Source organism: Corvus kubaryi, unplaced genomic scaffold (genome assembly GCF_017639235.1).
Source record: "Corvus kubaryi isolate FWS band 111438036 unplaced genomic scaffold, C.kubaryi_AGA036_p1.0 37284, whole genome shotgun sequence".
NCBI classification, from domain to species: Eukaryota; Metazoa; Chordata; class Aves; order Passeriformes; family Corvidae; genus Corvus; species Corvus kubaryi.
The window spans coordinates 5,743,094-5,755,758 of record NW_024581088.1 but is presented as its reverse complement, the minus strand read 5'-3'; the positions used below and the strand labels follow the sequence as shown (position 1 = coordinate 5,755,758).

The 12,665-nt window shown below is 45.1% G+C and overlaps 1 protein-coding gene across 1 annotated transcript; it reads left to right on the top strand.

Moving 5' to 3' along the window:
- The first annotated feature begins 7,632 nt into the window (after positions 1-7,632).
- Positions 7,633-12,242, top strand: PSPH (phosphoserine phosphatase). Its single transcript, XM_042026069.1, has 5 exons — positions 7,633-7,961; positions 8,635-8,769; positions 10,310-10,455; positions 11,166-11,314; positions 12,056-12,242. Exons 1-5 carry the CDS (start codon positions 7,741-7,743, stop codon positions 12,164-12,166), a joined length of 762 nt encoding a protein of 253 aa, XP_041882003.1. The 5' UTR covers positions 7,633-7,740; the 3' UTR covers positions 12,167-12,242.
- The last annotated feature ends 423 nt before the right edge of the window (positions 12,243-12,665 follow it).

Here is a 12,665-nt window from a genome sequence, read left to right as displayed (position 1 = left end):
AAGGCTGCGCAGAGGTTTCCCTGTGGAATAAAACCAGAAATATTGTCAAGGCAAGCTTGATGGGTGCTGAAACGTGTGGCCTGTCAGGGCTCACTCCTGGAGACACTGGAATATTTGTGTCTTTGGACTCTGAGACAGAGGACAAGTGAGTTTCCCTGGAGAGGAGCTTGAGAAGAAGCTCCTGCCATGGTCCCTCACATCCCTGTGGGCACTGATTGCACCAGGTTTGAATCCCAAATTGCTCCATCTGGGCTTGTACCCTCAAACACCCATTGGAGCACATGGCAACACCCAGTGTGACACAACCCTCTTCTTTCAAGTATTGCATGAGGAAGGGGCCCAGCCCCAGAATAATCCCCAGGCAGTTCCCAGGGTTCTGCAGCCCAGCTGCTCCAGAGGGTGCTGACCACAGGGACAGCTGGCACTGAGGCCAGGATTTTGTCAGTATTTGGTACAGGGAAGGCAGAGACCCTTCCAGGGAAGACAAAGACTTCAGCACTCGCTCGCCAGGCATGAGGATGCCCAGAGACGCCGAAAGTGTCCAAGGTCAGGTTGGATGGGACTTGGAGCAACCTGGGATAGTGGAAGGTGCCCCCCATGGCAGGGGGCTGGAACAAGATGATCTTTAAGTTCCTTTCCAACCCAAACCTGTGAATTTTTTGAAATCTCTCCCTGTCCATCCCGCTTTTTGTAGCAGGGAGCTCTGGATGCAGCCCTGGATTGCTTCAGCAATGCAATGAGCTGGACATGTTTCCACACCACCTCCGGGAGTAAAGTCTGAGCCTGCTGTTGGGTCCAGTTTTGCTGCACAGGAGTTTTGGGGGAGCTTGCTGGAAAAAGTCAGTGTCAGGTGTCAGGGCAGCCTGGCTGGGTTTGGCTGCAGGCTGTGGCACCTGCTTTGGGTGAGGATCTCATGTTCCTGGGCAAAATGCCACGCTGCGCATGAGAAGAGGACTCCCTGTCCCTGGAAGGGACAGCTGCTGCTATCCTTGGGATTCTGGTTTTTAAACTTTTAGATGGAGTTGGTGTTTGGCCATAACAACCCAAGTTTGGAGCCCTTTTGTTTAGCTGAGCAGTGTCTTGTGAAGTATTTTGATGCTGACTCCAGTGGAGTGGCTGGGCTTTCTCCTTTGTTATTGCAGTCATTAGGAATAAATACTAAACATTGCAAAATGCAGGGAATCACACTTGGCCTTTCAATATTGGCTCTGGAACTCTGTTAAAATGTTGTCTTCACTTTGTTGGGATGCTGAAACCATAACAAAACAAAACACCCAACCTGGGCCCAGAGGTTGCAGTGCAAATATCTGAGAGGCAATGTCCAGTTAAAACATCTGGATCCCCAGCTCTGCCCTGGATTCTGTAACTCCCAGCTCACAAACACAAACTCTTGATTCTCTGATTTGTTGTTTTTTTGCCTGTTCCTCTCAGGGTTGTTCTCAGTAGAGGGCAGCCTTGTCAAACCCATACCAGCAGGCTTGTTATATTTTATGTTTTCCTTGATGATGCCTATGGAAAGGCAGGAATTATCCATCCTCAAACACCTGTGTTGTGTGGGGCTGGCAGCGATGTGGTTCAGGTTTGGGTTTGTGAGGGGAATTATTGCTGCAGGAAAATACAGGGGAAATTTAGTCTGAATTTTAGATTTTTTTTTTTAGGAGGGAAACAAAAAAATAAGGGAAAAGCTGTTTTCAAAGACATCCTAATCCCCCATGCAGGTGGTCTCTGCTTTTTTTTTTTTTTTTGTACAAATGGAGAGGTTCTGTAGTGACGTACAAGAGTTGGGCGCTGCGTTTGCATCAACAAGTTTGTATTTTCACTGCTGAGCATCCTCCTACAGCTCCCAGGCAGAGCTCTCTGTGTTTCTTTGCTGGCTCACATTCCTCAGGATAGTTATTTTGTGCTGTAGGAACATTTCTCACGAGCATCTTCCCATTAAATTCCCGTTTTGCAGCATTTTTCAGCCATCAAGACAAGCTTTTCTTCCTTTTTCAGTCTTAGCTGTTGAATTGTTCTGTGTATTTGTTTTTTATGTGTAATAAAAATAAAGGGCGAATCCTTACCAGATTTAAATTGCCCTATGAATTCAATGGATTACACCAGGTTAGAATCAAAATATTTAACTAAATTAAAGCCAACATGTCCATTAAACTAAGCCAAATAAAGGCAATATCCTTCATGAAATATTCAGCAGCAATTCTCTTAGTCAAGCCAGGCACTGCTTATCTTGGCAAAAACCCCTCTGAGATTCTCAGTAAAAGCCATTTTCTTTCATCTTTATCAAGATGGGTTTTCCTTTAACCTTATTCACAGAAATGATTTCTAAATCTGCTTTAACCAACATCCTGTCCTGCCACGATAAAGCTGACAAACAGCACCAGGCTGCTGATCCCTGGCACCAGTTTGGCAGCAGAGGGGCTTGGTCCCATCTTTTCCTGACTCAAGAAGTTACTGAGAGATGATCCTGTGAACATTTGGTCGTGTACTAAGAAATTCTGAAAAAACATAAAGGGAGGAGGGGCACAAAAGGTGATCAGTTTTAATTAATAAGTGGAATTTTGAGGGGTGACACTGCCAGGATGGCAAAAGAGGTCATGCACAGAATGTGACTGGAGCATCCAGCGATGCAGAACAGACGGGCAGCAGTCACAGGACTCCTGGCACAAGTGAACAGAAGTAGCTAAATCAGCTAAATCAGGTTTTCTTGACCTTGAACCAAACAACTTCTGGGCTGGCACTCTTCCATTTTCTAACCCACAGCAGTGTGCGAGGGAAGCTCTTCCGTGGGATGCCAAAACACAAGCACGGGCAGGTTTGGCAATTTTTCCATAGCTTTTGACAACACTGCTTTTGGGGAAACAACACAGAGCCTTTTCCCACGCCGTTTTCCCTTTGCTTCCGAGCTTTTGCCGGCTTTGGATGTGATTTGCCTGTGTAACTTTGCTCAGGGATGCATTAACAGCTTGAGCCAACAGGCGATATTGCAATCTCAACTCACAGACCCTCCCTTCTCTCCCGAAAACAGCGTCCCTGCCTCGCCTCTGATTTCTGAGAGGACAAACTCCCGACTGCTGCCTGCCGGAGCTTTCCCCGGGCTCATCCCCGTGCTCGGCCCCGCGTTCCCCGTGCCCACGGCGGGGTGGGCGAGCTCCCCGCGCCCGCTGCTCCCCGCGCAGCCCGGAGCGCCCCGAGCCGGGCCGCCGGCTCCTCCCCTGACGTGGGGCGGTCACACCTCTGCTGCCTTCCCTGGCAGCGAACAGCTGCCCTGCTCTGCTCCATGTGTCCAACCACCTCAAACAAACCCCCCGGGCTGGCTTACTCAGCGCTTTATCAGGGGCTGAGCGGCAAAATGCGGCTCTCGTCCAGCGCAGCCCGTGTGTGGGGTTTGTGTGACTGAAGGGCTCAGCTGATCCCTCCCTGTCTGGCGCAGCCAAGAGGTTCCCAGCGGCAGTAGCAGCCACGGCCAGTTCAGTTCTGTAAGTCACCGGGATCGTGCTTTTCTCGCAGGTCGGAAGGGGTTGGCGTTCGGCTCGCAGATCCATAACACCGTGGGTTTTTTCCAGCACAGAAAATAAGGAGGAACTTGTGCCTGTGCTGCCCGGCACCAGTGTGGTACCTGTTTTATAACAGCAACGTGAATGAATGATGCAATCGGGCACGGGGGGAGCAGCAGCATTTTGGCAGGACAGGCGAGAGGGGATTGGAGAGTTGGGAGGTGGATGTCAACATCCAACAGGTTCCTTCTGCTCCTTTTCACCTGCTTTTCACGAGGTGCTTAAATGAGTTCACTGTGAGGCACTGCTGTGCAGATAATCGTGTGGAGCTGCAAGCAGTTCATCTCTTGACTTGCAGACAGCTTTGTGCCTCTGCCTTTACAAACTGGACAGAAGGCTAAAGAAAAACCAGAAATGAAATAGAAAACCCAGGAGGTTGACGAAAAACCTAAAAAAAGGAAGAAAAGCCAGGAGATTAAGGACTGAATCTTCCTATTCTCACCCTGCAAACCACAAAAAGCTATGGGTGGATGGGTTGAACTTCTAAAACTTATATAAAACACAAACACAATTTGCTTAAATATAACTAATCTGCTTAAATGTATCAGCTTTCCTCTAAAGCTTTCAAAATATTGCTAATTCTGAGGATGAAAGCTCAGCACAGAAAAGCTGTGGCACTGTATTATTCCCATTTCACAGACACAGGGCTAGAAACAATGAGGATTAAGTGGTTTGTTTAAACTCATACCATGGAAACACTCCTGGGAATGTTCTTAGAAGCTGTAGGAGGAAAAGGTCCTGAAAAAAGTTTCAAGAACTATTTTCTCCAAATCCTTTGCTCTGAGCAGCAGTTTCCCTTCAAGGCAACAGAAACAGTTTAATGTGGTTGAACTTCTGTTAGTGTTCAATACAATGTTAAATGGGGAAGTGAATCAGAAATTGTTTGCAAACAAGGGTATTCCTGAGTGCTGGGTAATACTTCATTAAGATGCACTTAATCTTCATTTTTAACAGCAATTAATGTGAACATCATGCAAAGTAGCAGCGTGGCAGCACTTCTGAAAGCTGAAATATGACAACGAGGGAGGTCTAGTCACAATGAGGGGTTTGAGATCTCATCAAAACCTTGCAGCCCCAGAACACCTGCAGTTCTGAGCACCACTTACTGCTTCCATTTGCATTACATGTGGCTACAGAGGATGGTTCAGTTTTTCTGTGAGGCAAGTGCCCTTCTTTGAAGGGACAGCAGAGAGGGTTTCAGTTGTTTTCCTTTCCCATGTGCTCTTACATAATTCCCGTGTTTGCTGCTGTGACTCCACCCTGTCTATTATGAAAGAGAATTATTTCTTGTGAAAATATCGTCTTTATTTTTTTTTTTTCAGAACAGCCTAATGAAATACTTCATAGTCTGGAGGCAAGGAGATCCCATGGGAATTCCACTTTTCCCTTGTGATTTCCTTTTTTCTCCATCTTTATCTCAAGTTTCACCCTACCTCTCTCTGTCACTCTTTATCTTCTTCAGCCACTTCCTTGCCCATTGTTCTTCTCTTCCCCATATTCTTCTTTCCAGCTTTTCCCCATGATATTTTATTATCAGACCTGTTGAAATGTTTGCTGCTTGGATGCTTTTCCAGCATGCAAATAACAGGGTAGTAATTGATTACCTACCTGAAATTCGGTGGCAGCAAGATCAGAGATTCCCTATCAGTGTTTTTCCTATGGAGACAGAACCCATTATTTGTGGGAATTTCTTTTTTCTTCCCATCTCATTAAATCATTTACACTTTTAAGTAATCAGATGCCCTGTATTTTGGAGTAATTAATCTCTGCCAACTGCACAGGCCTGGACCACTCTGGAATAAAAAACTGCTCTTCCCTGACTGCAGCTGAGATTTGTCCATAGAAGGGTTTTACACAAATTCAATTCTTTTTTGCTCTGATGAGCTACTGATGATTTCTGCAATTCTTCCCTTCCAACCTGTCATTTTTAGACAACATAAGCCACAATCTGACGCTATTTTCAAAGAGTTATTGCGCAGAATAAGGAGAGGACTGGGTTAATTCCAACTATGACTCCACAATAATTCTTCCTCTAACTTCTTTATTTGTCCATCAGAGTGCAAAGTCCCCCACAGCTTTCATGTCATCATTGTTAGGACCATCCAGCAGGAAAGGAGCATGGGAAGTGTGGATATCAGAGAGAAGGAAATGTTAACATTTCATCATTCCTGCTCCCAACGCGCGTTTGGAGCGATAACGTTTCTCTGGGAGAGATTAAAGACCTGTATCCAGACCTAAATTCCAGGTTGTCACGGAGCAATCACATCACAGAGCAGTGTCCCCACATGGTGACATTGCCTCATGGTGTGGCAGTGTTGCAGTGCAGCCCCAGGTGAGGCAACGATGGCTTTGCATAAGAAGGGCTCGGTGCTGGAACACCATGATGCCAATGTCACGCCCCAGGGATGCCTGCCCTGGAATCACAGCCCTGCTGCTTGGAAAACCAGGATATTTCACTGCAAACACAAACACAGCCCTCTGCAGTCCATGGCAAGTCAAGGCTAAAGCAAACGTGGAATTCACGTGTCACCTGCCCAGCCACTGCCAAGCCTTACCTCAGGACTGGCCTCGGTCCACCAAGCCTTACCTCAGAACTGGGCTCTGGCACAGGGAAGTTTTGATGTCCATGGCCACTTTTCTTTTATGTGCTGTGCTGATGGCTTATGACTATTTTTCTTACATGTCCAGTGCAGTCTTTGTAGAAAAAAATAAAACCCCACATGGCCTGCAGCAAATAATCCTTTAGTCGTGATCCTAAGGCTAGACTGGAGTTTAATGGTGTGTCCATGCACCGGTGGCAGAGTTCTGCCAAACTGCAGTCCAGAGGTGCTCTGTAAAAGCCCTTTTCTGGGATAGCTCCTCTATTGCCACACACTCCCCTCAAGGGTAGCAGAAAAGCCCCCACAAAAAAGTCCTGTCTGATGGCTGCCTGTACCTTTCACGTCGCTTTGTGTCTCTGTTCCTTGCTCGTTCACATCTCCCTGTTTGTCAGACAGAATCTCTCCTACAGACACAGCTCCTGGCTATCACAACAGGTTTCACCACTCAGGCTGGGTGGTTTTGTTTAGACAGATTTCCACCTTTCTGGAGCATTGTCTTTTATTCCACGCACAAGAGCAGATGAGAGAGGTGTGTGTTCTACGTTTGTAGTGCTGATGGTAATTTCTCATAAAGCCTTTTGTATCCCAATATTCACCACATCCTGGGACAGAACCCAAAGGTTCTTGTTCCTGCTTTGACCATTAGTAAGAGGAAAACAAAAAATGAAAGGATATAAAGACATCCATAATTCTTAAGAATGTGCTGTTGTTTTTCCCCCATCCCAGAAAAAGAACCTGAAACCCAGATCAATCATACAGGACATGTTCTGAGAGATGTCTGAGAGATTAGAAGAAACAAAAACTTTTAGAAAAATCTGGGAAGTGAGATAAAAATGAAGCTGTTGTTTGTGTCTAAATGTAGATTAGTAAATAGTAAAATCCACACTGAATTAGTTCCCCTATGAGAGGATGAAGCACAAGGTGAGTAGGGGTGAATAAGAAGATACTTAACTCCTCAAGTGCTCAACATATTGAAGTGGACAGATCTAAAAGGGAAGAAAATAAACTTTTGAGAGGGACTGTTACGGAAAATGTGATGTCTTGATGGGTTGAGTGAAGTTCTCAAAGGCCAAGGGTTTGATGGATTTTATGAAAGGCTAATCCCCAATGCTAATAGCCTGATCTTTTATTAATGAGGATGTAGGAGAGGATCTAACCCTTTATGCTTTAGGGACAACCACTCATTGATAGGTTTAGGATAGTTTGCAATCAGTCCTTAGGGCCTGGGTGTCCTGCAGCAACCATTGTGACACCCCAGCCTGGGACAGATGAGAAATCAAGACCCACCTGAGATGAAACAGAACCCTGCAATCCCACACAGCACTTGGCAGCCCGGTGCCTCAGCCAATGCCAAGGATTACAACCTTGAACCCATGAACATCAGTGGGCTGAGGCAGCAGGGAGCAAATCAGCAGCTGCCCAGGCCTCCACGGCCCACCTGGAGCACAGGGTGACCATCAGTAGGCAGCAACAGCTGGGAGCAAATCAGCAGCTGAGCCAGACCTCCACCGCCATTCCCCCTGGGATAAAAGCTGGCGACCAGGCTGTGCTCGTCCCTTCTCGCACGCATCAGAGCAGCAGCACCAATGGCTCAGGAAACAGTGCACTACTCCCACTCAGAGAAAGACTTTATCTTGTCCCCTCACAGTAAGAAGGCTACCAAAAGGATGGCATCCCTCATGGAGCTGAAGGAGATCTTCCGCAGCGCCGACGCCGTGTGCTTCGACGTGGACAGCACCGTCATCAGGGAGGAGGGCATCGATGAGCTCGCCAAGTTCTGTGGGGTCGGGGATGCCGTGGCAGAGATGTACGTATGGCTGGGGGGAGCTCGGACAGGGGCAGGCAAAAATAGCCACGGATAAGATTAATCTGTGATAATGAATTTATCATTCCCGGTCATTTGATTCAATCGTAGGTTACTGCAGTTGAAAAAGGGGTTGGGGTAATAAGTGGAGTTGATGCGTGATGAAGTAACTTGTTTGGGAATTGTGAGGCCACCCAACAAAACTGTACTGGCATAAATTCTCCAGTGATAGTTTTGATAGACTGAGAGCAGCCCTCATCATTAAACTCGGCTAAGCACTACCAAACACTGTTATGGACCAGCAAACCTTACCATGAGATGGAGGAGAGGGGACAGCTCTCCCAACCCATCTCTGAGGCTGAGGCTGGGAAACAGCACAAGTTGAAGCTTGTAGCAAAAGCTCTGTTAAATTCAGAGAAGGGCACCTGAGCTGCAGCTCAGGAATATGGTCCCAGTATGGCATCCCAGAAAGAATGGAGCCATTTTCCTTTGCCTCCCTGGTTTTCCATCCATGGAGATCTCCTTCCAGTGGATGCCACCAATCTTTTAGCTCAGTATAATCTCCAACCTCTGCTCTCTTACCTGGTTCCTTGTCATTCTTTGTTATTGCTCTGTTGCTGGGAGAAGCCTCAGCTTGTGAAGTGTCACTGATTTGGTGTTTTGGCTGTCCCCTCAGGACCCGCAGAGCCATGGGTGGCACTGTGACATTCAAGGCAGCTCTAACAGCACGATTAGGTCTCATCCGGCCCTCCTATGAACAAGTGCAGAAATTAATATCTGACAACCCACCTCAGCTAACTCCAGGAATAAGGTAAGAATTTAATTTTTTTTTTTTTTTTAAGTATTCAGGAAGCAGATAGAATAAATAAACCAAATTCTGTGTCATCAGTGATGCTGTAAGATCACAGAGCTGGTTTCCTGCTCCATCTCCATGCTGAATGTGTACCAAGCTTGGATCAGGAGCCTGACTTAATGGCAAGTGGTTAACAACCCATGGAAAAAGAGAAGTCTTAGATATCACCTGGCACCTTGGCTGGCAAGCTCAGATCCTGGCTTGAGGATTAAATGGGCGTGGGAAAGAATCTGATCAATCACTGGTTTTTCAGGGGTGATGGGACTGGGAGGAGATTTAATACCTCCTTAAATTTGGTCTAGTCTGCAGCTCTTTTACCTCTCTCTGACTCCCCTCAGTGCAGTCACACCCCTGGCTCAGTTTAGGGCATCCTTTGCTCAGAGCTACTCATTCTGAACTCTCTAAAAACACTAAAAACCTCTTGTATTAAGCAAACACACATAAATACATGTATTCATTCATCCTGAGGTTTGGAATGACCATTAACTATTTAAACTGAAAAGCTCTGGGGATTTTTTTCCCCCTATTCAAATTGTTTCCAACAATTGAAAATAATTTCTTTACTACAAAATCTGACCATAGCTTCAAGTCTAAAATATTTTTAGTATATAACAGGAATTGAAGATGATACTGTGCTTGTATTTTGTCTTTTTTCTGTAGAAGACAGAGCAAGAGGTAATGACAAAGAGAACATTGTTTCCTTGTTCAGGATCATGTGATTTTCCTTTTCAGTCCTTCCTTTTCTTCCTCCTTTTCAGTCCTTCCCTTTTCTTCCTCCTTTTCAGTCCTTCCCTTTTCTTCCTCCTTTTCAGGCCTTCCCTTTCTTCCTTCTTTTCTGTGTGTCCTGCTTTGAGCCTCTGCTTTGCTTGTCAGTCTTTAGTGTTTCTGCTCTTGCTGCTACCACTTCCTTGCTCCCCTTGCTGCAGGCTGATCTTCCTGCCTCCAGAGCCAAATCCCCCAAACTTTTCACTGCCTTCAAGTCCTGCTGACATGAACTGGGGCCACAAACTTCTCTTTTTGATTCCTTTTCTGTAGCTGGTGCCCTCTTCTAAAGATGGCATCGATGTCCAGCATCTGGTGAACCAGCCCTGAGCTAGAAAACATTTGCACTTTGCACTTTTCAGCCAACTTTTTGCATTTTGGAGCAGTGGCTTTATCTCACATTCCCTGCTTTTTGCTGCATTCCAGATTCATTTTCTTGCTGTTGTTTTACTTCAGAAAAAAAGTCTGAACTGGATCTGCTCTCGCTTGTTCAAGGGAACTAATGTGAAAGTGGAAAGAAAACATTTTTAGGGAGTGCTTGTTTTTGAGGAATTAAATGATGGCTTTGTCCAGCTCTTTGCAGCCAGGTGTGTGCACAAACAGAGGGAAAGAAGGAAAAGCTTTGGGCAGCAGAGATGGATGGAGCTGGAAAGCAGCACACACCCAAACTAAGCTGGACTAGCACAAAGCCTGGTTTAGGAAGGATTTATTTGACCTTTGTGCTCTCTCTTCTCAGGGAGCTGGTGAGCAGACTCCACCAACGAGGGGTTCAGGTGTTCTTGGTCTCTGGGGGGTTTCAGAGCATTGTGGAACATGTGGCCTTGCAGCTGAACATTCCCACAGCAAACGTCTTTGCCAACAGGCTCAAGTTCTACTTCAACGGTGAGAGTCCCCTCAAATCTCCTTTCTCTGCTAATTAATGGCACTTTTTTGGTTCCCACTGTCAGATATTGGGTAGCAGGCACTGTGCTGTTATTAATGCAGCTAATTGCAAGCAGGAAAATTACAAAACCTTACGAAAAAGCAGCTCAGGTAATTTTCAATGTAAAAAATAGAGCTGCAGTTACTTTTTAATTGTTGTGCCAAAGGTAAAACTTGTTACAGCTGCTGAGAGCAGAGTTTCATTTTCTCCTGCTCCTTCAAGTTAAAAGAGTTCCTTACACTGAGCTGCTCTCACAAACCTCCCTTTCAGTGGCTTTTTGTAGCAGAGCTGCTCTGGATTTTAAGCTAGAGTGCCCAAGCAGAGCTGTAGTTAGTGAGGTTGTTCCTTACTCAGGGCTTCCTACACTGTGTCTGCATCATCCTGGATGCTGCTTTTGGGATGTTCACACCAGAGTGGCTGGGAATGGATCTGTACCACTGCCCTGACAGGTTTCTGTTTTTCTCTGAAAATGTCTCTATTTTTCTTTGAAAATCCCTCCACTGAAGACTTGGGTGAAATCCCAGTCTTAAACTTACCTTGGAATTATTTATTTGGGACGCTGTGAGGTTTACAGGACTGCATGCAATGAAGTGAAGACCACAGGCAGAGATATTTCTTCATTTCCAAGAAAATATCTGTATTTCCAGCTTGTCCTTCCATTGTTTTCTAGGAGAATATGCAGGATTTGATGAAACACAACCAACAGCTGAATCAGGGGGGAAAGGAAAGGTTATCAGTCATCTGAAAGAACAGTTCCATTTCAAGAAAGTGGTTATGATTGGAGATGGAGCTACAGACATGGAAGCCTGCCCCCCTGGAGTGAGTATCGCAGAAATCCTGAATTCCTTCTGAGCAAATCCTTTGGGGAAAAACAAGAGTGAGGTTTGGATTCTTTAATTAAAAAAAATAACAGAAAGACAACTTTTATAGATGTTCCAGGGGAGAGATTTTAATTCCATCTTCCCCTTCAGCTCCTTTCCCCACACAAAAGTCCCCCAAATACCCCAAAGCAGCTCAGGATTTGTTGAATGCTTTCCACCTCAAGGCAAAAAAAAAAAAAAAGGCAAAAAAAAAAAAAAAAAAAAAAAAAGCTGGCAGTGGAAATTTTAAGCCCTGCACTTTCACTGCAGGGGGTTTGGTGAGATGTAGAAATGATGATTGCTCTGGTTAATGATTGAGGACAGGGTTAATGTTTGCTTTTGGTATCTCTCAGATGAGGTAAACAGAGGTAAGATAAACAGCAGAGGGGTAATTGTGGGATGCTCGTGCATGATCCAATGTTTACTTGCTCTTGGATGGTATTGCATCACATTTGCATCAGATTCTCAGTAAAATCTCACCTCTGAACAATCTGGAAGCTATAAGGAACTGAGTAAAACTCCAGTAACCAAAGTGCTGCAGAATTAATGGTCAATAAATCTGAAAAGTGAACGTGCAAAGGAAAACAGGGCAGGGAGGAATGCCGTGATTTTAAAATCCAATCTTAAAAGCAAACTTTAATTACTGAGAAGCTCCATGGGCCTGCACTAATCAATGTGGCCATTCCTTGTGTTTCTCCAGGATTGCTTCATTGGATTTGGAGGCAATGTAGTCAGAAAGCAAGTAAAGGAGAAAGCAAAGTGGTACATCACCCACTTCGACGAATTGCTAAAGGAACTGGAAGAGCGATAAATCCTCGTGTAAAATAATCTATTTAACACCTGTAAATCCATTATTCAATGCCATTAAACATTTATTTGTTTGCAAACTTGTGGGCTGGAGTTTTTGATGATTCTGGCAGTTGGGCACCTTCCACTCTGGCTCGTGTGGCAAATGGCGCCGTTCTACTCAAATATGTTGTAATGAAAATGGTTAAGATTTTTTATACAGCTTTGCCATGGTGGAAGAAGGAAATTGATTATTTACTTCCAAGTGAAGTCCAGACATAGAAAATAATAAATTAAGAATACCTTAATGGATTATCTCCTGGTCAATATTGCACATCTGTTGTTTCATCTGTAATGCCTTTACTTATTTTGGGTGGCAAAAAAAGAACAGGGCCACAAACAAAAACTTTACCTAAATAATAATAATAATAACAAATAATTCAGGCTAAAAGCTGAACAGATTGGCAAGTACCTTTCACTGCACAGAATCTCAGGAGCAGGTTAATCAGTGAACAGGTGGAAAA

Excerpts from the sequence above, each read along its gene's own strand:
- PSPH (XM_042026069.1), top strand. The coding sequence starts at position 7,741 with ATGGCTCAGGAAACAGTGCACTACTCCCACTCAGAGAAAGACTTTATC. Across the intron at positions 8,770-10,309 it reads CAGCTAACTCCAGGAATAAG|GGAGCTGGTGAGCAGACTCC; the intron begins GTAAGAATTTAA and ends CTCTCTTCTCAG. Across the intron at positions 10,456-11,165 it reads GCTCAAGTTCTACTTCAACG|GAGAATATGCAGGATTTGAT; the intron begins GTGAGAGTCCCC and ends ATTGTTTTCTAG.